Source organism: Clinocottus analis, unplaced genomic scaffold (assembly GCF_023055335.1).
Source record: "Clinocottus analis isolate CAN_PGR_092001 unplaced genomic scaffold, fCliAna1.0.p SCAF_15, whole genome shotgun sequence".
In the NCBI taxonomy this organism is placed as follows: domain Eukaryota; kingdom Metazoa; phylum Chordata; class Actinopteri; order Perciformes; family Cottidae; genus Clinocottus; species Clinocottus analis.
This window is the reverse complement of record NW_027175876.1, coordinates 7,516,523-7,543,428: the sequence shown is the minus strand read 5'-3', so window position 1 is coordinate 7,543,428 and position 26,906 is coordinate 7,516,523. Positions and strand designations below refer to the sequence as shown.

At 42.9% G+C, this 26,906-nt stretch overlaps 3 protein-coding genes across 4 annotated transcripts in view; 2 read left to right on the top strand and 1 right to left on the bottom strand.

Annotated features, from left to right (window-relative positions):
- Positions 1–15,199, top strand: part of LOC137785638 (pleckstrin homology domain-containing family G member 1) — a 37,829-nt gene extending 22,630 nt beyond the window's left edge. For both annotated transcript variants that reach the window (XM_068577059.1, XM_068577058.1), the window contains exons 5-17: positions 3,989–4,035; positions 5,829–5,979; positions 6,383–6,514; positions 7,451–7,633; positions 7,731–7,826; positions 8,185–8,271; positions 8,682–8,715; positions 8,818–8,910; positions 9,010–9,071; positions 9,226–9,411; positions 9,510–9,629; positions 9,726–11,580; positions 12,300–15,199. In XM_068577059.1, coding sequence (XP_068433160.1) covers positions 3,989–4,035; positions 5,829–5,979; positions 6,383–6,514; positions 7,451–7,633; positions 7,731–7,826; positions 8,185–8,271; positions 8,682–8,715; positions 8,818–8,910; positions 9,010–9,071; positions 9,226–9,411; positions 9,510–9,629; positions 9,726–11,580; positions 12,300–13,279 — 4,026 coding nt within the window. In that variant the 3' untranslated portion in view covers positions 13,280–15,199. The remainder of the gene's footprint in view (positions 1–3,988; positions 4,036–5,828; positions 5,980–6,382; positions 6,515–7,450; positions 7,634–7,730; positions 7,827–8,184; positions 8,272–8,681; positions 8,716–8,817; positions 8,911–9,009; positions 9,072–9,225; positions 9,412–9,509; positions 9,630–9,725; positions 11,581–12,299) is intronic.
- A 1,976-nt stretch (positions 15,200–17,175) lies between these two features.
- On the top strand, positions 17,176–21,881 carry tcp1 (t-complex 1). The gene is made up of 12 exons (XM_068577157.1): positions 17,176–17,268; positions 17,776–17,861; positions 18,142–18,270; positions 18,680–18,777; positions 18,894–19,004; positions 19,131–19,312; positions 19,661–19,787; positions 20,051–20,226; positions 20,370–20,493; positions 20,707–20,899; positions 21,045–21,208; positions 21,466–21,881. Exons 1-12 carry the CDS (start codon positions 17,196–17,198, stop codon positions 21,677–21,679), a joined length of 1,677 nt encoding a protein of 558 aa, XP_068433258.1. The 5' UTR covers positions 17,176–17,195; the 3' UTR covers positions 21,680–21,881.
- Positions 21,882–21,949: 68 nt separating this feature from the next.
- acat2 (acetyl-CoA acetyltransferase 2) lies at positions 21,950–26,483 on the bottom strand. The gene is made up of 9 exons (XM_068577156.1): positions 26,338–26,483; positions 25,128–25,262; positions 24,846–25,027; positions 23,787–23,904; positions 23,548–23,691; positions 23,352–23,474; positions 23,090–23,244; positions 22,891–23,001; positions 21,950–22,813 (listed from the first exon to the last, which is right to left on the bottom strand). The coding sequence occupies exons 1-9, from the start codon at positions 26,384–26,386 to the stop codon at positions 22,643–22,645; spliced, it is 1,188 nt and encodes a 395-aa protein (XP_068433257.1). The 5' UTR covers positions 26,387–26,483; the 3' UTR covers positions 21,950–22,642.
- Positions 26,484–26,906: the final 423 nt, after the last annotated feature.

The following is a 26,906-nucleotide window of genomic DNA, read 5'->3' as shown; positions in this document are numbered from 1 at the left end:
TATCACTGGTGCCTCTGTCTGGGTGTTTCAGCTTTTATTCACTCATCAACCCCCCATGCTCCTAAAAAAAAAGAAATAGGTTTGCCTGATTATGTCCCATGATGATGTGCTGCATTCCAGCACTTCCTCTTTTACACTTTACATTCCCTCCCGACCCGACTGCAATTACACCGATACCACAGAGCAACTGTCTGACCATGTATAAAAAAACAAGTCGCAGTCAGCATCCCAGGCTCCCTAAATACAGCAGCTGTTGTTTAGACGGAGCAGTTGCGCCGCAGCCCACAGCTCCACTCTGAATAATTAGCTGAGATTCATCAACAAACCAGCATGACGGCGTCTCGTTACCGACTGAAACATGGAACTGCGTGATGGACTGATCTCAGATAATCCCCCAATTTGGAATACGGACAACCTATCTGGAGTTTTATTCTGTACCAGAACAGCATTTATTATATTAAAAAAAAGAAGATGTATAGCTTTCTTGTAGCCGGGGGTCAAAAGCCAACTGAAAGTAAGGCCAAACCACATCCTGCAGGCGCCTCCTGCCTCTGATGACGTTCCTCTCACGAGACTCGTACTCGCACTGCAGGTGTCCATTAAAACCATTTATAGTATCCCTCATTTTTACTGGTAGCACTGATAACTTCCTGCTCCACGTCCTGTCCAACACTCATGTGTTGTGTTGCCTCCTGCTAATGTTAAAGCATGACGACAGTTTAGCTACAGTACGCAGGTTTAAACTGATGCGTGCATGCTGGCCAAGATGTAACCTGAAAATAGTGCATTTGAGTTTGTCAAATTCTAAAACAGACCTTACACCAGTGGTACTGTTTTACTGTTTATCTATATTACTTGATTTTGATCTTGTACTGCTGTAATCCTGTCATTTCCCCACTGAGGGACTAATACAGGATTATCTTATCTTCTCTTATCTTACACAACCTGAAGTTTACTTTGCAATGATGCGTTTCATTAACATCAAAAGTTTCTTCTTGACCTTAAAAATCTTACTACAAGGTGCATTAGTTTCTCTGGAGCCTCTGCAAATGACATTTCTGATGTTCTTGGACATGACTACAACTAGACAAACTTCCACTTTTGAGGAAGATCATCCAATACAATCTAAACCTAATGGACGAATGTATCCGTGTGCGTGTGTGTGTGTGTGTCTCTTCATCTTTTCGCACACTGACTTGTGGTAAAAGGTTTGTCACCAGATCAGTAACTAGAATTCTTTTGTTTTTCTGACAGTTAGTTATGGTTGCTAAGACCCGGAAAAAACGCAAAACCTCTCTTTCACTATCTGCTGTGAAATGCAAACACACACACGCACACACACACTTGCAGTTAATACTTTTGTGGTCCGAGCAGCCAAGAATCACAACTTAGCTCAGTGTTTGAAGAAGAGACAGATTGTAAATCTCCGCTTCTCTCTCAGATAATTGGCCATCTCTCCTCATGTTCCTCTCCGTTGGACTAAGTCCTAGCGGTGCTATGTGATGAGTAAGCCTTTAACGTGTTTTATGGGTTGCTACATGCTGACTGAAGCACAGGGAGCACTATTACAACTAGAACAAGAAGCTTTACTTTTTCTCGCCCCCGGTGAGTGTGTTGTGTTCATTGCTGAGCCGATGACTCACTGTTACCGGTCCAGTCTTGACAACTCGACAATCACTGCTGATGTATGACTTTCTCCTCTTGAAAATGATCAGTGGGTTCTGATACGACTCAACCTTTTCAAGTAGCCACCACTCGAAAATGTAAAAAATCACTCTATAAACATATATTTCTATACATATAATTTGTATCTTGATACTCTGGAAAAATATATTTTTTTATCATGTATGGGAGCCAAAACTCTCACATGCAGCATTTGGATATGATGATTATATGATTTAGCTGAGCTGTATATATTACTAAAAGGGAAGTTTATTATAGATCTGAGCTATTTCAGGGTCTGCTGGTTTCCTGGTTGGGTTCAAAGAGTGTGTGCTGACATGTCAGCTTTAATGACAAAGTCTGTGTGTGCAGACGTGCATGCTCGGCACAAATTTGTACTCCATAGAAGCATTTATGTATCTTGTGGTCTCGTGTCCATGCTCCAAAGGGATATTAAGAGTGTGTATTAGGAGTGTGTGTGTGTGTGGATGCGTGTCGTCACAAATCGATGGTGGCACATCTGGTTGTGTTTAGCCCTGGTCTGTGGCGGCAGACTGCTGGAGACGACGAGGAGAGCTCTGCTCTTCAATTTAGGACGGTTCCCACGAAGCACCTCGGGCTAACAAATCATGAGTCTGTCTGCGTGCGCTTGTGTGTGTGTGTGTGTGTGTGTGTGCATTGAGTATATTTTGGTGGGAGGCAATGTTTGGGTTTGTGTAGGTAGCTTGAATTGCTTTCTGTGGCTTGAATAGCGATGTATATTTACCTCCAGCAAGAAAGATAAGAATCACACAGACAGTATGCAAAGTGTAAGTTCACTATGAATCGCTTGTTATGAAATGTGTGTGTCCACATTGCTCTGTGTGTGTGTGTGTGTGTGTGTGTCATCTGCCCTGTGTGTTTATGATGTCGCTTCCTGAGAGCTGTCCGCATCCTGCGACCCCCCCGCCCCCTCTCCTCCCATCCCTCTCCCCAAGTGTTTATGGACACAAATAGAGTTGAATTGCTCTCACGTTATATCATCAAAAGGGGTTCATCTCCAGGCCTCCGTAAGAACATGATGGGCAGAAAAGGCTTTTAAGAAAAGTGAGGAAATGGCCCGAAAAGATCAATAAAGAGTTGACATAGCGACCAGGAGACAGAGTGGCCGTATGGAGACAGAGAGCATGTGAGGTTTCCAAGAGCAGAGAGTGTGAGCGTCGAGCTTTGAGAAGTCACGTTGTCTCTGAAGTCTTTGATGTTCAGAGAGGCATGCAAGGTGGGAAAGTCTCAATTAAAGGGGCGGCGATGAAGTACGAGGGGATATATAATCTGAGCGCTCAGGGCCGTTGGGATCAACAGAGACTCAAAGGCCAGGACGCAAGCTAATCATAAGCTACGGGGTTGACTTTCAATTAGTAGCAGTGAGCGGAGGAGAGAGGATGCCTTGTCTGAGGGCTCCGAGTGTGTCGGGCCGTAAACATGAAATAAGTGGGCCAGTCATCAAAACTGTACCGGACCACTGCATCGTTTACTAGCAGTAGTTTGGTTTGTTTGCTTTGATTACAAGGCACATATACTTTATATAACATATCATTTAGCAAGCTGTGCTGCTGAGTTTCGCAAATGTAAACCAAATGTTCTTGTTCCAGTCATCCAATGTGTTCAAACCCATTTAATATGATTTGAAGATTTTATTAGCAGACTCTTGCATTGGTTGTGTCATCCAGATTTGGCTTTAAGTTGTGCCAAATGAGACTTTTCAAATCATACTGCAATTAAACTCCGTTACAAAACAGCAATGGTGGGACCTTGACAAAAAATGATGTAGACGTGATGTTCACTGTGATGTAATCAGGTGTAAATCTGCTGCTACTCCACATACCTCCCTACGAACACACATTGGCCTAATTAAATAAAACTAAATTATTCTTTTTAAAGTGGAAGAGTGAACATGGTAATCGTTTCTGCTCGTATTGTGACTGTGAGCTTGTTAGAATGAGGAGTCTCTTGAGTCTTCATTTATTTCCTGTCACTTAAATAAGGAAATACGGATTGACAAGCCGACCTCACCTGACAAGATGTTACACCCGCAGTACACAACCCAACCTTTACTTAAAGACGACGCGTTTCCATTGAGACTGAGAGTTCATTGGAAATGAATGCAAAAGAATCTCACCAGTCCAATAGTTGCCCTGGAGCATTTTTGAGCTTGGAAATAGCGGGTCCTTTAAACATTGAGACGAGGAGACATCTACATGTGTACTGCAACGAGACAAACTCACTTAACTTAATTATTTCCTGTTATTGAAATGCATCAACTAATTTGTTCTGTTGTGTTTTACAGAGTGAAGAATTCCACATTTATACTCAGTACTGCACCAACTACCCACAGTAAGTCTGCTTATCAACCATCTACCGCACAAAACCTTCTTCTTCTTGTCGTCCAGTCTTGATCTCAGCTCCACACACTATCTTCCCAGCGTCTCACGTAGCTCCATTGTATTTCTGGCTCAATGCCTTATATCCTTCTCCCCTCCCTGATAAACTGACATGCTCCATAGAAGTTATTTCAGCAGGAGTCAAGGTGTCTACCTTCAGTTGTGCCTCAGGGTCTCCCTCCCTCCCTCCCACGAGCCCAATTTCCTGCAGTCTTTTATTCGCAGGCTGTTGACAGAGTTACAGCTCAGACTGACAGAAGGAGTAGTATAGGTGTCACCTTATCATATCTAACGCCGTTAATGTTTTTTTTTTGTACAAGTGTGGTCCTATGGGAGGAATGGCGTGTTGTGTCAGTGTGTATATTGTGTGTGTGTAAAACGTGAAGCTATTCTTCATGCCAACACACACTGCGCCATCCGAACACACCTTCTCCTCCGGCTATTTTTTTCTCTCACAGTGTCTGATCAGAAAAGCACGTGGGCGAAGAAACTAATTACACACTAATGATGACTAATTGTGTGTGTGTGTGTGTGTGTGTGTGTGTGTGTGTGTGTGTGTGTGTGTGTGTGTGTGTGTGTGTGTGTGTGTGTGTGTGTGTGTGTGTGTGTGTGTGTGAGAGAACGGGCTATTGTCAGCTGTTTGAGATGGACCTTCTCCCACATCCACACCACAGCTGGTGACCCCAACCAGGGTCACACACGACAGACACACTCACATGGGAGACACACACACACACACACACACAGGCTGCAGATGTATCATGGTCATGCTGCACTCTTAAGGTCGGGTTTCCTCCAGAACAATATGAGGCCTGTGTGTCGCTTCACTGGAATTCAGACATGCACGTGCATGCGCACACACACAGAAGACACAGAAAGAACGTTTTTGGCAATTCACAACTGACATTCACTTGTCTTTTTCCACTGTGCATATGTATACGCACACACACACACACACACACACACACACACACACACACACACACACACACACACACACACACACACACACAAAGCCTCCATTTTTTATGAAAAAGGCTCTTTCTTCACACAGCTAACTAGCTCCAGTAACCAGAAAGTTTTATCGTGCTGCTGTTTTAGCAGAATATGTAATATGTAATACGGATTGAGACCTGAGGCAAAAATACGTCGGAACAGTGATTGCCTAACATCATTTATTGACCGTCAGTGGCATAAAGAAATTTCAAGCAAATTGTATTTGAAGAGTTTCATCTGATGTAATACACCTGCATTGAGAACGTTTAATGTACATGTTTATCATTTTTAATGCGTGAATTTACACAATAATCAGAGTAGCTTGTTTAGAAAGGGATCTTTTAACGTCAGTCTAAGCAGGAGGACAGATTACAGCAGGCAAACACTGCTTCAATGTACATATGTGAGTTTTGCTTTATGGCAGAATGTGATCATATCTTTTAATTTAATGTACTTTACATTTGAAATACGGACAGCCTGTATAGACATGCACATGTGAATGGATTATTTCGCACTCATTTAGATTTCATAAAAGGACTCAAATTGATAATAGGATATTAATTTCAACAAGAAGCAAATAGATGATCATTTGTAATCTTCAGACACCATGATAAAAATCATTTCTGTCTCTTCCTTTTATATATATATTGTCCTTCAGGACATACATTAACAACTCCAGCTTGTCATCATGTCAAATTAAGCTTCACAACACACCCCTGATGTCTTATTGGCTGCACTCTGTCTCCTCAGGTCGGTGGCTGTGCTAACAGAGTGCATGAGGAACAAGGCGTTGGCCAAGTTTTTCCGCGAGCGGCAGGAATCTCTGAGGCACGCCCTGCCCCTGGGCTCCTACCTGCTCAAGCCGGTGCAGAGGATCCTCAAGTACCACCTACTGCTGCACGTACGTGTGTCTGTCGTCTCGCTCTGCAGCAACAACAAAAAACACTTACGCGGAAACAATTACGCTTTCCCCACAGAAATGCAAGCACAGGCACACACTCGTCAGGTTGGCGCACACTAATGTTTTTTTTTTTCATATACCGATACAAATGGATGTGTGCAGTTGAATAGCAGCATTTTCTGACTCGACCCTCTCTGACAATCTCCATTGGAGAAGCCAAATGTTTGGACATATGGTGCTCAGTATGTATGTTCCTGTGTATATACTTTGCATTAGTGTGTGTTAATGTGCAGAAACGCACACACACACACACTTGTGCCTGGATGAGGACACCCCTGTGCATGTGTGTACAGTATGTGCATGTGCTGACTCCAAGCTTAATGTGTGTGTGTCGTCCGTGCAGGAGATCGCCAATCACATGGAGAAGGACACGGAGACCTACGAGGTTGTGCAGGAAGCCATAGACACCATGCAGAGAGTGGCCTGGCACATCAACGACATGAAGAGGAAACATGAGCACGCTGTTCGGTTGCAGGTACGACCAGCTCAAAATAAGAAAGATGCCTGAAACAAAAGATGTACGTTTATTTGGGACTGTTGGTGGTCAAACAGGTGTTGACCCGTTTGCTCAAAACCTCTCCTGAATCCATTAAATGATGAGCGTGTGATCTCCCGCGTGACGTATCTTTGCAGACTTCCCACGTTCTCATAATTTCTCCACCTAAAACCGACGCAATGCTTTCAAACCTTTTCAAGGAGCCAAATCTTTTTATTGTTCTGCAGGACAGTTATGTGAAGTCTAGCTTTGAACCAGCCATGGCTCTGATCCTCCCCACGTCTTACGCAAGTCTCTGCGTTTTCCACTAGGCTAATGATGGCTTGCATAAGAAGGGCACATAAAAGGGAAGCTTGTTTCTTTTTATCAGCTGGGAGCCAGAAGGGTAGGATGAATACAGGAATGTGTGTGGAAGCGTTCGCTCCGGAGAAAGGATCGCTTGATGGAAATTACATTTTTGTTGTATTGTCCTCTTCATTATTATTTGCTTGTCAGCATGTATTTCTTTTTTTTTTGTGGTGCTTTTTTCAACCTTCTGTTATGATTGGTTTCAGTAGCACTACAGTCTATTCTTCCTCCTCCTCATCCTCCTCGCTTTTTCTTCAGAATTTTAACTTTTTAGGAATGAATTTACTGAATGTTTTACAATGAAATCTCGTGCTCATGTTGCAGAGCGCCTTGTAATTATGTTTTAAATAGTGCGATACAAATTAAGTTATTTGTTGTTGTTATTATTATTATTATTGTTATTATTATTAACACTTGACTCCCTACTTTCTGCATTTTTTCCCCATTTTTTTATTAAAGCAGATCACTTTTATTATGTGTGGTCGGTTATTATTATAATTCCGGCAACATGTTTCTAAAAGAACCAAAGGACTCCGTTCACTCTGTCTATTAATGTGCTATCTGCAGGAGATCCAGAGCTTGCTGACCAACTGGAAGGGCCCTGATCTTATCGGCTATGGAGAGTTGGTTCTTGAAGGAACATTTCGTTTGCAGCGAGCCAAAAACGAGAGAACTCTCTTTCTGTTTGACAAGCTTCTGCTCATTACCAAGAAACGAGAAGAAACCTACACATACAAGGCTCACATACTGGTCAGTCATGCTACTGGAAGCATGACTCGTATTAAAATGTTCCTCCTCAGTGAAATCATTTTTCACACGACTTCTTTCCTCCCGGTCTTTTCTGCAGTGCTGTAACCTGATGCTGGTGGAAGTTATTCCGAAAGAACCACTGAGTTTCAGTGTGTTTCACTACAAGAATCCAAAACTTCAGCACACAGTCCAGGTACAACAACATTACATAGGAGAGCGCACACTTCATTAAAAAAAAAAAGTCAAAATGTGACTTTATGTTTTAGTTGAACGGTGGAGCAACATTAATTAAAAAAACAACAATAAAAGCCGAAAGCGTGAGGATCATTTGCAGGTGTCCGGGCAATGAGTTGCTCAGACATGTTGAGTGTTTAGAGGGTAATGGCAGACGTTGTTATTTCCTAACCACTGTGTTTTGGACAAGCCCTAAAAAATATAAGTTAATCTGCGTGGCGTAAGAAAGCCGTGTTCCAAATGTTTCAGTGTTTGTCCCGACCTCTCAGCTGCGTCTGGTATTATCTTCTCTCTGATGTTTTGCGCTCTACCCTCAGGCCAAATCCCAGCAAGACAAGCGCATGTGGATCTTGCACCTCAAGAGACTGATACTCGAAAACCATCCGGCCAAAATCCCTGCCAAGGTAAGAGCAGCTTGTCTCCTGACAGCTCCCTCGCTGCTCACTGATGGCGTAAACACAGACTTTGAGTGGGATGTATTGGAGATGTCACTCCCACATCCTTTCTCCTTCATCTTCACCCCCTTGCTTTTCTCTTCACTTTTCTTTCATGTGTTCTGATTCTGATTTTCTGACTTTTGTGGCTCCTCATCTGCCTTTGGCTATGTGCAAGTGGAAAATCAGGATTCCTCTCCAGAGGTGAAGGTCACTGACTAAGTTTGCTGTGATTGCATAAAGGGGCTGATTGTTGAGTGTCAAACTTAAGCATAATAGTAGCGAGACGACTGTATTGTGGCGCCACCTGGTGTCAAAGTGTATGTACAGTCATTATCTAATCTGTTGAACTCACTCTTATTTTCTAACTTGATTTTTAGGCTAAGCAAGCAATTTTGGAGATGGATGCAATGCGTAAGTAACTATTTATATATGTATAGTTTATGTTGCAATTTGATGCTCTTTCACTCCGTTTACGAGTATTTAATTCATTTGTGTTTTCTGTCATTTCTCCAGATCATCCAGGGTTTCACTACAGCCCTGATGGAGACAAGAAAGATTCCCATCATATCAAGGAGGGTCCAACTCCTCGTAGAGGACGCAGGAAAGGTAAGACAAGAAAGACATTGACTTTTTGTTTTTCATTTGAATGGCACACGGCAAAGGTTAAACTTCCTAACTTAATCAATAAATCCTTTGATTTTCCAGAACCTCTATCCAAATTATTGAAGAATGCCAAGCAGAATGCCGCGAACACAGATGGCGAAAAGGTGAGTGATAGCCAGAGATGACGAGCCGTTATGAGAAGCATGAGTTCACTCACTCACACACACACACACACACACACACACACACACACACACACACACACACACACACTAAAGTTGTTGAACCAAACTCATGAAAAACCATTCTCCTCTCCAGCGAATAAGTCTGAGTGCCACCCTGCTCTCGCCAATGTCCCAGCTGGCTTTGGGCACCATTGGTCGCAGCCGCAGCCTCATCAACCAATCGCAGGAGTCCCTGGACCCTGGAGACCACTATGACCACAGTGACCGAGAAGAAGAGCCACATCAGCAAGATGCTGATGATGAAGATGACAGTGGCCTGGTGAGTTAAAAGCTGCCCAACGAGTGATGTTCTTTACATATACACTTCCATGTCTGATCCTTCAAACATGTTGTTAATGCTGAAAACTCTTTATTCAGGGTGGCGGAAAGCGGCTGCGGGTCCCTGGCAAAGGCAGTAGGAAGAGGCTGAACCCTCAGGCATCTGTCGACAGTATAGAACAGTGGAAATCCTTCAACATGAGCCCTTCAGACCTACAGGTATTAATCACAATGACACTAATCACAATGACACTATTCTGTCTATATTGGTGTTTTAAAACGGCCTCAACAACTTCTGCTTTCGTCCAACCACAGAAAGCCAGAGAATCCCTAGTGAGGGAAGGAAGTCACCACCCGCCGCTTCTCAGGACACGTCGCGTAACAGAGGAGCCTCCAGACACCCCAATTCCCTCCGTTGTAGTCACAGAAAGTGACCATTCTGTGCGAAACATCTGGGCCGACCACCGGGCTCGCAGGGCCATGTTCCCCACCCGCCAGAGAACAATGCAGCCGGATGATGAGGACGAGGACATCTACCAGATGTTTGTACCAACAGAGCCAAGCGGACCAGAACCAGAGGTGCCCTCGGAGAGGTCAGGGGCCACCTCGTCCCCCAAGACAGCGCGACCCTGCAGCTGGCACGTCGAACAGCTGCCCACTGTGCAGGTTGACCCTCCACCTGATGGGAGCCGAGTCCTGCGCAGGGCGAGCAGCGCCGGGGAGAAGGCTACAGAGGCTCGACAGAGCCCTGATGATGACCAGGCCTCTCACAGCAACTTGGAAGTGATCCACACTGAATCCTCCAGCAACGAAATATCTGGATCATCGTCAGCCGAGCAGCTGACGATAGACGATATTGAAAATGTGTATGACAACATCAGCTATGAGGACCTTAAGAATATGGGCCTCGTCAGAAGGGACCCTGAGGAAAGCCAGCCACGGAAAGACACTTCTGCAGATGCACAGAGTCTCCAGGGCCAGGCCGCAAGGGTACAAAATGCTTCAGAGACTCCTGCGGTCACAGAGCCTATTATTGAACCAGACATTTCCTCAGATAGCAATCGGTCCTTCACACAGGACGGGAGGCAATTTGGGACATGTGAGCTCAAGATAGTAGAGGAGAACATCTATGACACCATCTGTTTCAGGGAGCCCCCATCAACAGAGCTTAGAGGAATGAATGAATGCGATAAACTCAAACAACAGAGTGACAGTCTGTTGGCCTCTGAACAAGACTTGTCTGAAAGCATTGCAGGGTTTGTATCCGAGGAAAGCCTCCACTTTGGAGAGGACGAAGGACCAGACACCTCCCACCCTGTCCCATATTTCTCTGAACCAGATTATTCCTCATCGTCTGCCTCCGAGACTTTCTCTCAGCGTTCACAGAAAGGGGATAAGATGTCAGAGAAAGTCGATGAGATCTGGAACGATCTGGAAAACTACATTAAGAACAATGAGAAGAAAGCTGATAGACTCCCAGCTGCCTTCCCTGTCAGTGCCAGTGAGTCGCCTAAGAAGGCGTCCCCAGCCAAAGACAGCCACACAAAGAGCCCCCCTGTAATTTGTCCTCAAGCAGCCAGCCCTCCAACTAAGAGCTCCCCAACACATCAGCCTAAACCCCCACCTATCACCACCATGCCATCATTCACCATCCCACTCATCAACTTCCCTGAACCTCAAAGTGAAGGCACCACTGCAGAAGAACCCTACAGCCCTGCGCCGACATCACGCCCCCTTCCTGTCCCCCCAGAGCCTCTCCCTGGCACAGTGAAGAGCATCCGTAACAGACTGGCACGCCTCAGCAGCGGCAGCTTCCGCCTGGAGGACGACGACCTGGTGGAGCTTCCTCAACGAAACACCCCTCAGAAGGAGCTTCCCCTCAAGGACCTTCATAGCTTGTTTCCAGGGGAGCTGGCCGGTCTGGACGCCCCCCTGGCCTCCTCCTCTCTGCTGTTGGGGGAGTCTGTGGACTTGGAACAGATGGAAAAGTCAAAGAACCGCGTGTTCCTGATGGCGCGACAATACAGCCAGAAGATCAAGAAAGCCAACCAGCTGCTGCGCATGAGGAGCATGGACCCCGGAGATCCTTGTAGTCGATCCAGAACTGAAAAGAAACAGAAAGACCTGGCAGCCATCTTGGAAGAAAAGAAACAAGGGGGCACTGCCATAGGTAACATAAAACATATAGCTATTAGAACAATTGTTTTGAACTCTACAATTATTGATAGTTGTGACTTAGAATACTTTGTTCTGGCTAAACATGAACTTCTTTCCCAGTACCGAAACTCAGGGTATCTGCCAGTACCAATCTGAATAGAGGGCCCTATATTCACCCACTTTCAATATCTATAGACTTTACTTCATCAAACTAAGTGGCATCATTCTTTTGTGGGGCTATATAAAGCGTTATGTCACGTCTTAAAGGGATAGTTTGGGTGTTTTGAAGTGGGATTGTATGAGGTTCTTGTCCATAGTCTGTGTATTACCTACAACTTGAAGAAGCAGACACGAGTACTGCAGTATACAGGGACAGAAGCTAAATGTATATTTTACCTAAAATAAAAGCTTATCTAAAAACGTAATGTATGTTTATGTTTACGCTATATTTAGAAAATGTTCGCCAATTAACTTTGACCATGAGGCATTCAGTTCCTCCTGTAGAGACTGCATAGCTATGCCTTTGTCAACGCCACAAGATTCAATTGGAAACGTTAAACTGTACCTTGCAGAAAACCAGAGTTGCTGGTCTTCTGCTGTCTTGATACTCAGATTCATCAAAATCACTAAATAATAATGTTTTGGTGCCCTGGTGAGAGCATAGATTTATGCAACAGCTTTATTGGAAAAATGCAAACATCTCACACCTTTACATCTGTCTTCCCACTCCAGGTGCAAGGATAGCAGAGTACTCGCAGCTCTATGACCAGGTAATGTTTAGGGATCCTCCCGGTCCAACTGGCCCACATCACTCCCATCCAGGGCTGCCGTCTTCTCCGTCCATGCCTGAGACCTCCCTGGAGGAGGACTGGCTCCACTCCACTTACAGCAACGGAGAGCTGGCCAGCTTCATGTCCTCGTCCAGTGAGTTGGATGATGCCCGAGCGTCTTCTACCCCGCAGCGCAGACTTACCTCTACCTGCTCCATCCCTTCTCTCAAGACCTCGCCCCCATCTCCAACTACCCCACCATCCCAGAGATGGAGCTCGTGCGTGTCGGCGCCGAGCGAAAAAGAGGAGCATGTGTACAGTTCCATTAAGAGACATCCTTCCTTTAACGCTCCGTCTTCTCCATCCTCAAAGTCTTCCCCATCCGGTCACTGTCAGTCACTTGGCTCTCTGGGCAGCCAGCAGCAGGAGAAGAACCAGTCTGGACTCAAATCTAACGTACCCACAGACAGACTTCATGGCCCCAGTCTGGGTCGCGCTGGTCGGCAAAGTAGTCTCCCAGAACGTTCGAGCCAGGGACACTCGGACCTCACTTTACATGACGGTCAACAGGTGGTGGTCCTCAACCGGGCTTCTGCGCTGAGCATATTCTCCACCACCCAGAACTACCTGACTAATTTTAAGGACGATGGGGAAGATGATGATGACTATGTAGAGATCCGCTCTGAGGACGAGAGCGAGCAGGAGCAGGACAGGTTGGCAAGGCGAAACGGTAGCTCGGCAGTCCTTTCCAATCAGAACCGGAGTCGCGTCCACTCCCAGAGCCTGCCGTGCACACCGGGGCACTCCTGCGACCCGCTGAGGTCAATGGACCGCGAGCATCTGGAGAAGTACCTGTGGAGCGAGCCGCAGCAGAGCCAACCCAAACTCGGCCAATCTTTGAGGGAGAAGTTCCAGTGTCTGAGCTCCAGTAGCTTTGCCTGAGTCTATACGACAAATAAAAGCCAAATATATGTAAACATACAGCATATAGCAACAAAACAGACACTGCTGCTTTGCCTTGAATACCATCCATTGTTCAACATCTCAATCCATAAACGTAACACATCTCTCAACGTAGTTCAGAAGTACTTTCTTTGATTGCAGTCATGTTTGTAACAACTTAGGTGAAATTCACAGTTACAGAACTTCAAAGTAAAGGATAGCTTGCTGTTAATAGTCAAAAGCCTGCAGGTGAGTAATTTGTAAAGGCATTCAGTGTGACTGAATGAGTTTTAATATTCAAAGGAATTCAAACTTGTATTGCTTTACGTGTGCGCCTTGTAGAGATAATTGGATCATAATAATTGGTTCTGCTGGAGGACTTTGTGCCAATAAACTGTTGTACAGTTGCAGTAGTTCAGGATATCTGTTACCAATTGTAAGGAATAAAATCTTGTCTGTGCCCATCGTCTCAAACCGAAGTAAGAGCATCAACAAGCTGATGGTCTTTGGCGGATCTTGACTCTCCACGTCAGAAGTACCTCTTTCTTTTAATCTGTTAAGGTTATTTTAACTGCTTTCTCAGCACTAGTTGATCTTAACTTGTGTAGGAGCTGTGAGACACAGTGGTGGCTCGTGTTTTTAATTGTGCTTACACTATCAAAATGCTCTGAACAAGCAGCTTTACAAAGTTGCAGTTCACATTTGCTAATCAGGCTAAATTGTAACTTTTAACAGCTTTTAGCAATAATTGTTACAAAAAGGATGCCGCTGTAAAGTAAACATGTTGGCTAGTATCCAATAAGTTAAGTACTGTATAACTACACTTAAGACCTGTAAGTCTGTTTAAAGTTATAGGATTACACTCTACCTGCCAACTTGGTCATCAATAGGATATCACGCTTTTAGATCAAGAGAAGACGCTGATATTTTAAATCTATAAGAAAACGTTCAAAAACTTCATATTTATTTTGAATTTGTGATTAAATCAGATGTGTTTGCGTGTTATGGTCTCCATGTCTTTACATGATGGCAACTATCATGTAAAATGATGGCATCCATCATGTAAAATGTACATCTCCAAAAGTGGATTCCTTTTTTATTTTCAAATCACACGTTTTAATATTTAGTTTTTAAAGGGACCAGGAAGGAGAATAATGGAACACAATTAGTGAAATACTACACTGTATTTGATGTATTTTGTTTTTCTCTCAAATGGATAGTCTTACTTTGTTAATCTTGGGGCTCTCCGAGCAATCACACTACTGATATTGCATCTTCAGTCACGGAAAGAAAGTCACAATGAGATAGTTGTCACTCACTTTAATAATGTTCATACAACACAATTGTTTTCTCTACCAGAATTTACCAAATCACACTAAATTTGTCCTATTTATTTGAAAGCATCCCTGTTATTTTGGCCTTCATCACTATTCAAGTCTCAGACAAGTTGTAATGTAAAGTATTTATTATTCAGATTTTGGGGCGCAGACAAAATTTGATTCAAATACTGTGAATATTTTCAGAAGTAGGTTTTCTATCACACATTGCTTAACATGACATAAGTTCCAATTCACAACATGTGAAAAGTTAAAAAGCACAAGATCATGGCCGAATGTTAATATCAGGAAATATGCATCAAAAGCAAGTTAGGAATATGAAGTATATGTTTTTTTTTCATTGTACAGTTTGTCACTGTTGGGGATTGTCTGTCTTCATTGACTCTTTTTTTTGCACTTTTCAGTCTTTTTTTTACGTTTTATTTGTAAACACTTTGTAAAGATGTACATTTTAGGAAAGTTATTCTTGTATGCGATAGCTATGCTTTATAATGGTTTAATGTTTAAGTTAAGTACTGTATTTTTTTAACTGCCTAGTTGTCATTGCTCAACAAAACAATGTATTGGAGGTAATAAATTCAGATTAAACTCATTTGTGTTTTTGAGTTTTTCAGATTCAATTTATCTATATGTGTGTGTATGTATTGTGTGTGTGTTGTGACTCTGGTTTCACGTTGCTCTCGTCATACATTTGGACATATGATATACAATAAACAATATAAATATAAAAAAGACATTAACGACAACAGAATAGTGCAAATAGTGCAGATGGAGGTGTCTGATTAGATGTGCATCGGAGTGACAGCCATTAATAAGAGTCCATTCAATAGTTATAAATATGGTACAATAGCTCATATTCATTCACAGCGTATGTTAAATGATATTGCTTTTTCAAAGAGAATTAGTAGACATTCAATACAAGCAGAGCAGCCTCAAAACAAAACAAAACAAATAAAAACAAAACAAAACAACAATAAAAACAAAACATAGTCCAATAATAGATACCTATGGTAAATAACAATATAGCAGTATTTTAAAACAAGTATATCTATTTTTAATTAAAGTGGCAAGTGTATTTTAATAAAAGAAAAAATGTGCAGGGATGTTTTAAATTGTTCTGCATGTCACTGCGGAGGGAAAGAAACTGTTCTTGTCCTGTTAACAAAAGAAGCTGTTCTACCCTTTAAAATATTACTCAACATACAAAAGCCCTAAACAACCTGGCCCCTTCTGACTTTTCAGACCTCCTTCCCCTATTATGGCAGAGTAGAAGTGCATTGTCTTTGAGAGGTTGAACTTCTTCAGCTGCCTCAGGAAGAACATCCTCTGCTGAGCCTTCTTGCTAATGTTCTTCTCCCATTTCAGGTCCTGTGTTATCGTGAAGCCCAGGAAGAGGAAAGACTCCACCATGTTGACGGGGAAGTCCCAGAGGGTGAAACAACCCAGTGTTTACTAAAAAAATGTAAAAAAAGACAGAAAAGCGCAAAACAAGAGTCTATGAAGACAGACAATCAGTGAAACAGGAGAAAATGTACAATGAAAAAAGAACATCATATACTTATTTCTAACTGCTTTTTAACTTTTCACATGTTGTTATTTGGAACTTATGTCATGTTAAGCAGTATGTGGTAAAAAAAAAAAAAATTTAAAAAAAGGAAAAAATATTCACATTGATTCAAGTGTTGTCTGCCGGCCTAAAGCCATCTTTTTTATAAATACTTTACAACTTGTCTGAGGCTCGAATAGTGACAAGGGTCATGATAACAGAGGTGCTTTCAAATAAATATGACAACTTGTTTTTGTTTTTTTAAAGAGTGTGTGGTAAATTCTCAAAAAGAAAACAATTGTGTTGTATAAACATTATTAAAGTGATTGACAACTATCTCATTGTTTTGACTGCACCAGGTATCCAGGTGTTAAGTCTCTCGCCTGTTGACTCATCCCCACAGGAAATGAGTACCATATTGGTGTAAAGAAAGAATGCCCACACAATTATTTAAAAAAAAAAGTCGAATAAGTCCTCCATGTATATCCTAAACAATAATACATTTTCGAGGCCAAACTAAATATTGAAGTTTGAGAAATTCCTCCAAAAAGTAAACTAAGAATAACGTGTCAAAAAACTAAATGATGAGATGTAGATCAAACAAAATGGTATGAAAGGAAGATAAACCTATTTTAATAGAAGAAAAAAAACTGCAAAACTGTCGTCCTCTAAATACTTCCACAGCAGTTGCACTGTGAAACGACACATGAACGTTGTGTCTAAAATTAACAGCAGAGGCCGCACTTGCAGCCCATCATAAACTAGCAAGCGCTAAAAGAAAATGGTAGGCATGGTGGGAAATGTAGTTTACAAGAAATATGACACCGCGTTTTTCTCTAAATTGATAAGGGAACCGGTTAACGTGAAACATTATTATACAATCAATGTTGACACCCATTACATAATGAAAATCATTTAAAAGTAAATTTCCAGGTTGTTTTTAATACATTTTCTTCTCGAACTTTCTGCTTAATGCCGGTTTACCCATAGTGCACCGCGTCGCTTCCTTTCTTCGTGGTTGTGTCTCTCCAAGATGTCGATGTTAGATGGTCCGTTAAATGTGCTCGGCCAGAGAACAACTGGCGAATCTGTTCGCACTCAAAATGGTGGGTTATGGTGTCCTTTTACTTGGTGTTGCACCTCCGCTTCATGTATTTTAAGTGCTTCACGAATGCTCGATGTTAGAAGTGATTTAATTTACTGCGTACACCACACGTGTGGCTAATGCTAATGCGAGCTAACTTTTATGTCAACTTTAAGCCTCAGCCCTCGCTCTTGTGTAAATTCCGCAAAGCACATAAAAGCCTGCTCTTTTTTGTAAACGTCGTGCACTTTACTTGAACCTCGCTCGTTGTGTGATAATCCCATTTCAGTACTTTCCATTCTCATCCTTTGAATGGACGGCTATGCTAATGGGGTAGAAAAATACTGTCATGGTCTGAAGGTGTGGCTCCGAAATAACTGTGAACCCCGCCTAATAATCTGACAGAATATGCCATAAATGGGAGTATTATTTCAAGTTAAATCAGACGTGTTAACGGGTTCACCCGCTCTTTTAATGTGAAATAAAATGTTATGAAGTGCTAGTAGCAGCTTCCCTCTTGTGTTTGCAGTGATGGCCGCATCATCCATCGCCAACATCGTCAAGAGCTCGCTGGGACCAGTTGGCCTCGACAAGATGTTGGTGGACGACATCGGGGTCTGTGTCACATTCAACAATATCTATATTTATACAAATGTGCATGCCATTGCCGAGTAAACACAGATATAATCAGTAACATTAATTCTGGACCTGGTATTATGCATGCCGGCTCGGTGGACTGACTGCAACAGTATAATTGTATCAATTACACCTGTGTTAACCCTGCTGTGACATGTCAACATCACTGTTAAAATGTCCATTACTTTGTAAGTCTTTATACACAATGGCGAATAATGTGGCCCAAGTTGCTCATCTCCCATATGTTATTGTATGACAGGATGTGACCATCACCAACGACGGAGCAACCATCCTGAAGCTGCTGGAAGTGGAGCACCCAGCTGCTAAGGTCTTGTGTGAACTGGCTGACCTGCAGGACAAAGAGGTCGGAGATGGGACCACATCTGTGGTGAGTAGGTTCAATAGTTGCACTGATTTGGTGTCAGAGCTTTGGGATAGAGTGTTAAAACTCTTTATACACTCACAGGGGGAATGCACTGCTTGGTAAAGACACTTCTTGTTGCAGACTTTACACTGACTTCAGTTTGTTGTAAAAAGTGAACTGTAGTATCCTGTTATAGTACCATGCATCTGCCATTATTATGGATGCATGGCTATGCTAACGGGAGAGAGAAACTGTCCTTCAGTATCTGAAAGGGTTGAGCAGCCTCATTTCTGCCACCCCTAAAGAAATGATGGTACAATGTGAAACTTGTACCTATTTCCTTTACATTTTATTGGTGTATCAAAGTATTATCAAGTTGAATACGAAGCAAGTGTCGGTTTGTACTTACATTTGTTCTGTGACATTCTTTTAGGTAATTCTTGCTGCAGAATTGCTCAAGAGTGCCGATGAGCTGGTAAAGCAGAAGATTCACCCCACATCAGTCATCAGTGGATATCGTCTGGCTTGCAAGTAATATGCACTGTGAAACTACTTTTGTTTGTTTTTTAATCAACATTGTTTATCGCTGGGGGCTTCAGATTTGTCCATCATTTTTTGACGTGCAAACTTGTCTTTTCATCTTCCAGGGAAGCAGTTCGCTACATTAATGAGAATCTCACTATCGGAACAGATGACCTTGGTAGAGACTGCTTGGTCAATGCAGCCAAGACTTCTATGTCTTCCAAAATCATTGGAATGTATCCTTTTTTTCCCCTGCATGGTCCATAAATTGTATTGTTTAGACTTGAATTTGTGGAGTATGCATGCAGTAAGTAAATGTTTTTGAGAGGAAAGCTGTATCTGCCTTAACCCTGATGCCTCAGTGATTCAGAGTTCTTTGCTAACATGGTGGTGGATGCTGCCCTAGCAGTGAAGTTTGTGGACAACAAGGGGGTGGCCAAATATCCCATCAACTCTGTCAATGTGCTGAAAGCGCATGGTCGCAGCCAGAAAGAGAGTTTCATGGTTAACGGCTATGCAGTGAACTGCACAGTTGGATCACAAGGTTAGTTGTTAATATGCTGGTTGCTGAAATTTCGACTGTGAGGATTTACTTTACAGCATTTGGTGATGCCACATGCATAACCATTTTACCCTAGCTAGTGAAACTCCCATTTAAATTTGCTGCTATGTCTCATTTGATAGCGTAAGCAGTGATACGCGTGGGAGACAGTGAACTGGATTGGAGGGATTCTAGACCCAGTAGTTTCTAAACTGGGTCATAACTTTTCAAACCAGACAATAGCATAATCTCAAAAGTAAAATGTGTTTTTACTATTATATATTACTGTTATGTTTTATGGTATTGGGAGTTGTAATTACCCTTGTTAAACATGTTTTGTTTTTTACACAGGCATGGTAAAGCGTATTGTCAATCCCAAGATTGCTTGCCTGGACTTCAGCCTGCAGAAGACCAAGATGAAGATGGGAGTCCAAGTCCTTATCAATGACCCAGAGAAGCTAGACCAGATCAGACAACGGTACTTACTATCTTTCTTTCCCTTGCACTGTCACAAATGCATCCTTATGAATAATCCCATTTAAATTTGCTGTTATCCTGAATCAATAGTTTACACAGTGATACGCGTGGGAGAAAATATATCCAGCCCCAATATAAAGCAGCAGTTTCTAATAGAGCTGTTGTACTAGTATTGTGGGCTGAACAATTGTATTGTATGTATATAGTATTGTATCTAAATATAACTGGAGAAACTGAATTGAACATTGCGTTTTGTTGCTCCAGGGAATCTGATATCACCAAGGAGAGGATCCAAAAGATTTTGGCAGCAGGCGCTACAGTTATCCTGACCACTGGTGGCATTGATGACATGTGTCTTAAGTACTTTGTCGATGTAGGAGCCATGGCAGTGAGACGGGTTCTCAAGAAGGACCTTAAGCGCATTGCCAAGGCAACAGGAGGTAGGATAGAAGCTCACTGAAGTTTGTGCTGATTTGCTTTTTGTGTTACATCTGTGTCCATGTGTTAATTTCTTGTTCAAACCCTTTGCAGTGGTTTGAACTATTAAATATTGTAGTGACGTTTTTTCTTCTTCCATTCTCAGCCACCATCTGCCCGTCTCTGACCAATCTGGAGGGAGAGGAAACATTTGAGGCCACTATGCTTGGCCAGGCAGAAGAAGTTGTGCAAGAACGCATCTGTGACGATGAGCTCATTCTTGTCAAAAAGTAGGAACAGCAACGCTATGTTTATACCTCATGTTAACTATGAAGTACTCCTCCTGTTTGTAGTACTACTACAATTATTTTTAGCACTCAATTGCACTTGAACAGAGATAATTATCTGTATATGTAGACTGTCATTCATTTCTGTCTGCAGATAAAGTCTGAGACATTTTAACTGTACTGGTTCTGTTTTCTCCCAACTTTGAATCCTCCTAGCACCAAAGCACGCACATCAGCATCCATCATTTTGCGTGGGGCCAATGACTTCATGACTGATGAGATGGAGCGCTCACTGCATGACGCTCTCTGTGTAGTCAAGAGGGTGCTGGAGTCAAAGTCTGTGGTGCCAGGAGGTGGCGCTGTGGAGGCAGCTCTTTCAATCTACCTTGAGAATTATGCTACCAGCATGGTGAGCCATATTCTGTAAAACTTTGTATGTTACTAGTTGGTATTTGGGGTTGGTTTTTTAAATTTTTTTATAGTGACTCTTTAGATAGTGGAGGTTGTTGCCCTGTTTCTCCCCAATACTTATGTTAACATGTATGTTTCTTCAGGGTTCCCGAGAACAGCTGGCTATTGCAGAGTTTGCACGGTCTCTCCTCATCATCCCCAAGACGCTGGCTGTAAATGCAGCACAGGACTCCACTGATCTGGTGGCCAAGCTACGGGCCTTCCACAATGAGGCTCAGGTTAATCCTGAACGCAAGAATCTCAAATGGTGAGTCTTTTCTTCCTGCACCAGTCATGAAACCGGAAGATTTTGTTTCCATTTAGTGAATTGGCCATCTGCTCTGGAATTGTTTAAGGCAGAGTCAATGCTCACTTTTTTGTCTTGCACCCAACCACTGTGTTCTTTAAGTTCTCTTATATGAATTCAAATTAAACTCTTTGGTTTGTTGGGAGTAAAACATTCGAAGAGGTCCCCTTGGGCTTTGAAAGTTTACATTCAGTATTTGACTACTGTTTGTCTTGTAGGATTGGTCTGGACCTGGTCAACGGCAAGCCCAGAGACAACCGTCAGGCTGGCGTGTATGAGCCCACCATGGTTAAGACAAAGAGCCTCAAGTTTGCCACTGAGGCTGCCATCACCATCCTTCGTATTGACGACCTCATCAAACTGTTCCCAGAGCCTAAAGAGGGCGGTAGTAGTTACCAAGATGCAGTACGGTCTGGATCCCTGGATGGTTAAAAAGCTGTGATCGGTCCTGATATGTTCACTTGTATTTATACATAAGGAGCACTTCATGGCTGTTGCTCTTGTGTAGGCCGTGCACTTTGCTTGTTTACTGTTCTCCCACTCCCTTGCTTCCAGACGAACGTATGTGATGGTTTTTTTCGGACACTTAATAAAAGCTCCAATGGTTGTAGATGACCGTTGATTTGTTAATTCAGATTGACTAGTGTCTGTTATTGTGCCATCGTAATAAATTTGTTTCAAAGAAGTCATGATTCTATGGCTTATAATTATTTATTGATATGTAGACAGCTGGACATTCCTCAAATATGCCATGTACAGGAAGCACTAAATTGGAGAAGGCTAGCATATTTAAACATTTGGCACTTAGATGTGTTTCAAAGCTGCTGTCTGCATCATACATAAGAGTGCACTGTTGATCAGAATCAGTTTAGAGCAATTTAAACATATCAAACATATAATCACAAGTAAAATGATCTACAGAGAAGAAGGGACGTCTTTCAAAGCCTGTCCATAATGGGCACTCGTAAAGCCTTTCATTAGCAATTTGTTTCACTTTGAACTGAAAGCAGGTCATTTTAAAAGGAATAACATTGAGTCTTTGACCGCTTGCCAGCAACTACTAATACAGTATGGTGTCTACTTAGAACAGGTTAAAGCTGTTAGTATTCACTAGATTTACATTATTTAGACATTTTAAAAACATTAACTTACATGCTACACAACTATAACCTGAGGAAGGGTTCATTTAATTGAAGTTCACAGTGAAAAGGCAAGCTACTGTTAAATAAGTTCCAACAATTACAACTATCACATGTTCCTCAAGCCTAGTGATGGAAGAACCCAGGTAAACCATTTTATATTGTGTCCCACAATGTAAACAATGAGTTCAGTATCCCTTATATGTTAAAGATGTGATAGAGTATAATCCAAGAAGCAGCATTGGGTTTTTTCATCTTAAACCCTCTCCACGCACATGGCGATGCCCATCCCTCCTCCAATGCAGAGAGAAGCCACGCCCTTATGGCCTCCGGTCCTCTGAAGTGCATGCAACAAGGTCACCAGCACTCTGCAGCCGGACATACCGAGAGGATGGCCCAGCGAGATGGCCCCACCACTCACATTCACCTGAGGACAGACAGCAGAAGTGTTGCAATGCTGGTCGATTCTAGAGCGAAGTTTTAAAATCTCAAAACGGGCGTTACCTTGTCTAAATTCACACCGAGCTCCTTAACCACAACAATAGACTGGGCAGAAAACGCTTCATTGAGCTCGAATAAGTCCACTTGGTCTAGCTGCCAGCCGGCCTTTTCGACCTATTGGATCAGAGGACGACAACAATGACGGAATAATAGAGAAGGTACATTTTCTCAATTGTTACATTTTGGGGCCTCGAGTTCTCACCGCCTTCCTGACGGCTGGTATCGGTCCAGTTCCCATGATGGATGGGTCAAGGCCAGCTTGAGCCCAAGTTACGATTCTGGCCATGGGTTTGAGGCCCCGTCTCACAGCCTCCGATTGGCTCATGAGGACAGTTGCTGCTGCGCCATCATTAATACCTACAATTTAAAGATGTGGCAGACATGTTTGGATAATGACATAAGGCTTGGTGACATCGTCTCAATATGTCAAAAATGAATTAATTGTAGAACACCAACTGTCAAACCTGAGGAGTTGCCAGGGGTGACGGTGCCGCTGCCATCCTTAACAAAGCAGGGTCTGAGTTTGGTCATGCTGTCCATGTCGAGGCCGTGGCGAGGAAACTCATCCACCTTCACCTCCACGGGACCTGAAGAGGACACACTATTGTTACAGACAAACGAGACAATTTCTCAATAATAAAAAAATCGATGCCAGCTCACCTTTCCTGGATGACACCATGACGGGGACAATCTCCTGATCAAAATGTCCGGCTTTCTGCGCAGCCTCCGTTTTGTTCTGGGACTGGACAGCAAACTGGTCCTGCTCCTCCCGACTGACCTTCCACTGCTTTGCCACATTCTCAGCTGATGAAAAAAATATTGTCAGAAGATTTACCGCGACTCTAAATACTCATCAAGATGTGTGAGAATCAGGTGCGTTTTCTCCCCGCCATGCACACCTGTGATGCCCATGTGGTAGCCGTGGAAGGCGTCCGTCAGGCCGTCGGCCACAATGGTGTCCTGCAAGGAGACGTCGCCCATCCTCACTCCTGTTCTCATTGGCAGCGTGTGAGGAGCCTGAGGCGGAACAAACAGTGAAGGAAAATATAGTCAAGGAAATATGTCTTTCCTTGCATGCTGGAAAACCTTTTAGTTTATTATCCCAGATGCTCTTGGTACAAGTATTCAAAGTTGTATTCACTAAAATATTCTTTATCGATCATTTTCAATGAGAATAATAAGTAGAAACCCATGTGTCAAATAAATCTACCTGTGGGAAAGTTTCAATCACAAAAATGTCAAGGGTAAAAAGAAGAATTTAAAAATGCAAAGCTTCAAGTCCTGCTGTTTGAAGCATTCAAATATATGAAGTTTAGAAGAAGAGGTAGTCATCAGTCATCATTTTAGACTGTTCCGACAAAAGATGTGATGCTAAAATGTCCAATAGAATATTTTACTGTATATGTGTAGTTTTGCACTAAGTTTGTCTTTATTCAATATTTTGTTTTATTCAATGTCGGTACAATATTTACACTTTTTATTAAGACCCTTACTGCCCTTATTTCTGAGGCAATCAATAACTCGTACAACACACCTGGACCCGCGAGAATTTTGTTCAATCCTTATTACGAGTATGATAAAATTGTCGAATGTCACAAATTCTCCTCAATAATTACTCATTAATCTATGAGTGGATATATTTTTAAGGTATCTTTTACAATACTATATGAATTTGTAAACACAGAGTTTGGTACCGATACTGAGAAGATTGTACCTCTTAATTTGAGAAATATCCTTTTTTCTGCAAACCTATTTTTCAGTTTACTACAAGACCCAATGTTCTTCATTATGAAATGTTGTACACACACAAGCAGAGCAAGTAAAGAAAATTTGTGAATTACTTATATAATCAGATACTATAATTATTATTATTTGAAAAACACCTACACGCTCCATTATCCATGGGATCTGATTGTAATTTCCTTTTCCTCTCCGACGCCCCTCGTGTCATAACCTACCCGGCTCATACTCTCCATGCCGCCCGCCACCACCACAGTGGACTCTCCAGTCTGGATGGACTGAGCTCCCAGACACACGGCCTTCAGGCCAGAGCCACACACCATCTGGCAGCTCCAAGCCGGGACAGGGTAGGGGATACCGGCCCCGACACTGGCCTGCCGCGCCGGGTTCTGCCCCTGACCTTAAAAGGACAGAAAGGGAGAAGAAGAAAAAACGTTGGAATCAGGGAAATAGAATATGGGACCTGTGCCAAACTTTGCATTCACACTTTGAGCTTTCACCTGCTGTTAAGACATGTCCCATGATAACCTCAGAGACCTCCTCCGGCTTCACCCCAGCACGTTTCAGAACGTCCTTGATCACAACCGAACAAAGCTCAGGCAGAGGAACTGTGGACAGAGCACCGTTCAAGGACCCTGTGTAAAAATGGAGTGAGAGATACAGTAGCATGAGCAGACAGTCAAGGACAGAGTGGCGCTCAACCCACTGTGACAAACAGAGGACACGTCTAAATACATCTGCTGGAGCAGAAATGTGATTAAACACAACACGATTCATTTCGCCAGAGTCTGCGACAGCAGTCAGACGGCTCACTTATATCACTTTATCTGGCTGTTTGTGAACAGGATGTTTCTCCCGATTCATTTTCACCTTCACCTTATCAGCCAACGATGTGAGGAGATGGGAGGAGTCACAGAAAAAGCAAGGTACTGAGAACACCTTGATCAGGTTCATGTGACTTGCCACCATAGAGCAGGAAATGCAGTAGTAGTGTATCTATTACTCCACTTTCCTAATGCTTGGTTAATCATATTCTTTTAAATATTGAATGCCCTAATTTTCCCTACTAACTCATTTATTAATTGGCATTATTTCAGAACTACACTATACTTAGTATTCATAAATGATCATGGTATGTTGGCTGAAGGTAAGTAGTGTCAAGCGGGGCATCGCTGGCTCTTATCAGATTGACAGCTCAGTGGATCACCCAGTGGATCACCCAGTGGCTTTAAGGGAGCGCATGTCCTTCCAACAGGGCAGCTGAGGTGATCACAACACAGTGGTGGAGGTTATCGACGTTGGTTCTGACACATCTTGGCAAGGAAACACGCCCAACTGGCTCTGCTGCGCTGGGCGTCTTGTTGGTGACCAATGGTGGGGCGCTCGTGCTCCGTGGCACTATGAACAGCCAGCCAATCACTGGCCAGAGGACACTGCGCGCACGTGCGAGAACCAATCAGAGCTCTGCAAGAACCGACCCACGTAATTGAACAACATCCACCACTTTGCCAAATTAAACAAAACCCGAGTTGATAGTGTACATCTTTGAGAGCAGCTCACGTGTAAGTACAGACAAAGAAACATAACGGCTACATTCATCATTAATACAGTTCACGCGACAAAGAGCCACGATGTAGCAACAGCAGAGCGGCAAGTCTGCAAACTGTTTGAAGTCAACGTGTCCGGCCCTCAGCGGGGTGTCAGTCATACCTATCGGTGTCCGTGCTGCAGACACGACGACAACAGGCTCGGGGTTCATGTCGACAGGCGGCTGGCTGAAGATGGAGTGGTCTACTTGCTCTCGTCTGTCTGGTCCTCACTGACTGCGCTGCCTGTCCTGTCAGACCTGCGCCCAGTAGGATATGTGCGAGTGTGACTGGTGAGGGAATGCACCACAGCGCCCTCATGAGTGTGGGAGGATCCTCCACTTCATCATAATGCACATTTTCTAAATATCTTTTTTTTTCTTCTCTTATGCTTTCTAAGTATTTAGCGTCTCGCATTGGGCATGTTGCTTTGAATTATCTACATGTGTATTTATAATGACTTGATCTGTATCCTGTTCTTTTCAACTGTGTCTGGACACAGCAAATACTCACATTTAGTCTTATTCCTTGTTGCCCAAATTGTATTCATCCGAGATGTTTAGAACATGTTTAAAATTAAGACCAAATAACTCAAGCAAAACACATTTCATTACTTACTGAAAAGGCCCCTTTCAGACCTACACGGGTAATTATATGAGGCCTTTAAACAGGTATAGTTCAGATGAGCCAATG

Bases quoted from the DNA above. Each gene is read 5' to 3' on its own strand.
- tcp1 (XM_068577157.1), top strand. From the start codon at position 17,196: ATGTCGATGTTAGATGGTCCGTTAAATGTGCTCGGCCAGAGAACAACT. The intron at 17,862-18,141 runs GTCTGTGTCACA...ATTGTATGACAG, and splicing joins TGTTGGTGGACGACATCGGG to GATGTGACCATCACCAACGA. The intron at 21,209-21,465 runs GTGAGTCTTTTC...TTTGTCTTGTAG, and splicing joins GAACGCAAGAATCTCAAATG to GATTGGTCTGGACCTGGTCA.
- acat2 (XM_068577156.1), bottom strand. From the start codon at position 26,386: ATGAACCCCGAGCCTGTTGTCGTCGTGTCTGCAGCACGGACACCGATA. The intron at 23,475-23,547 runs GTGAGCTGGCAT...TGTCCTCTTCAG, and splicing joins CATGGTGTCATCCAGGAAAG to GTCCCGTGGAGGTGAAGGTG. The intron at 22,814-22,890 runs GTAACGCCCGTT...GTCTGTCCTCAG, and splicing joins TCGGTGTGAATTTAGACAAG to GTGAATGTGAGTGGTGGGGC.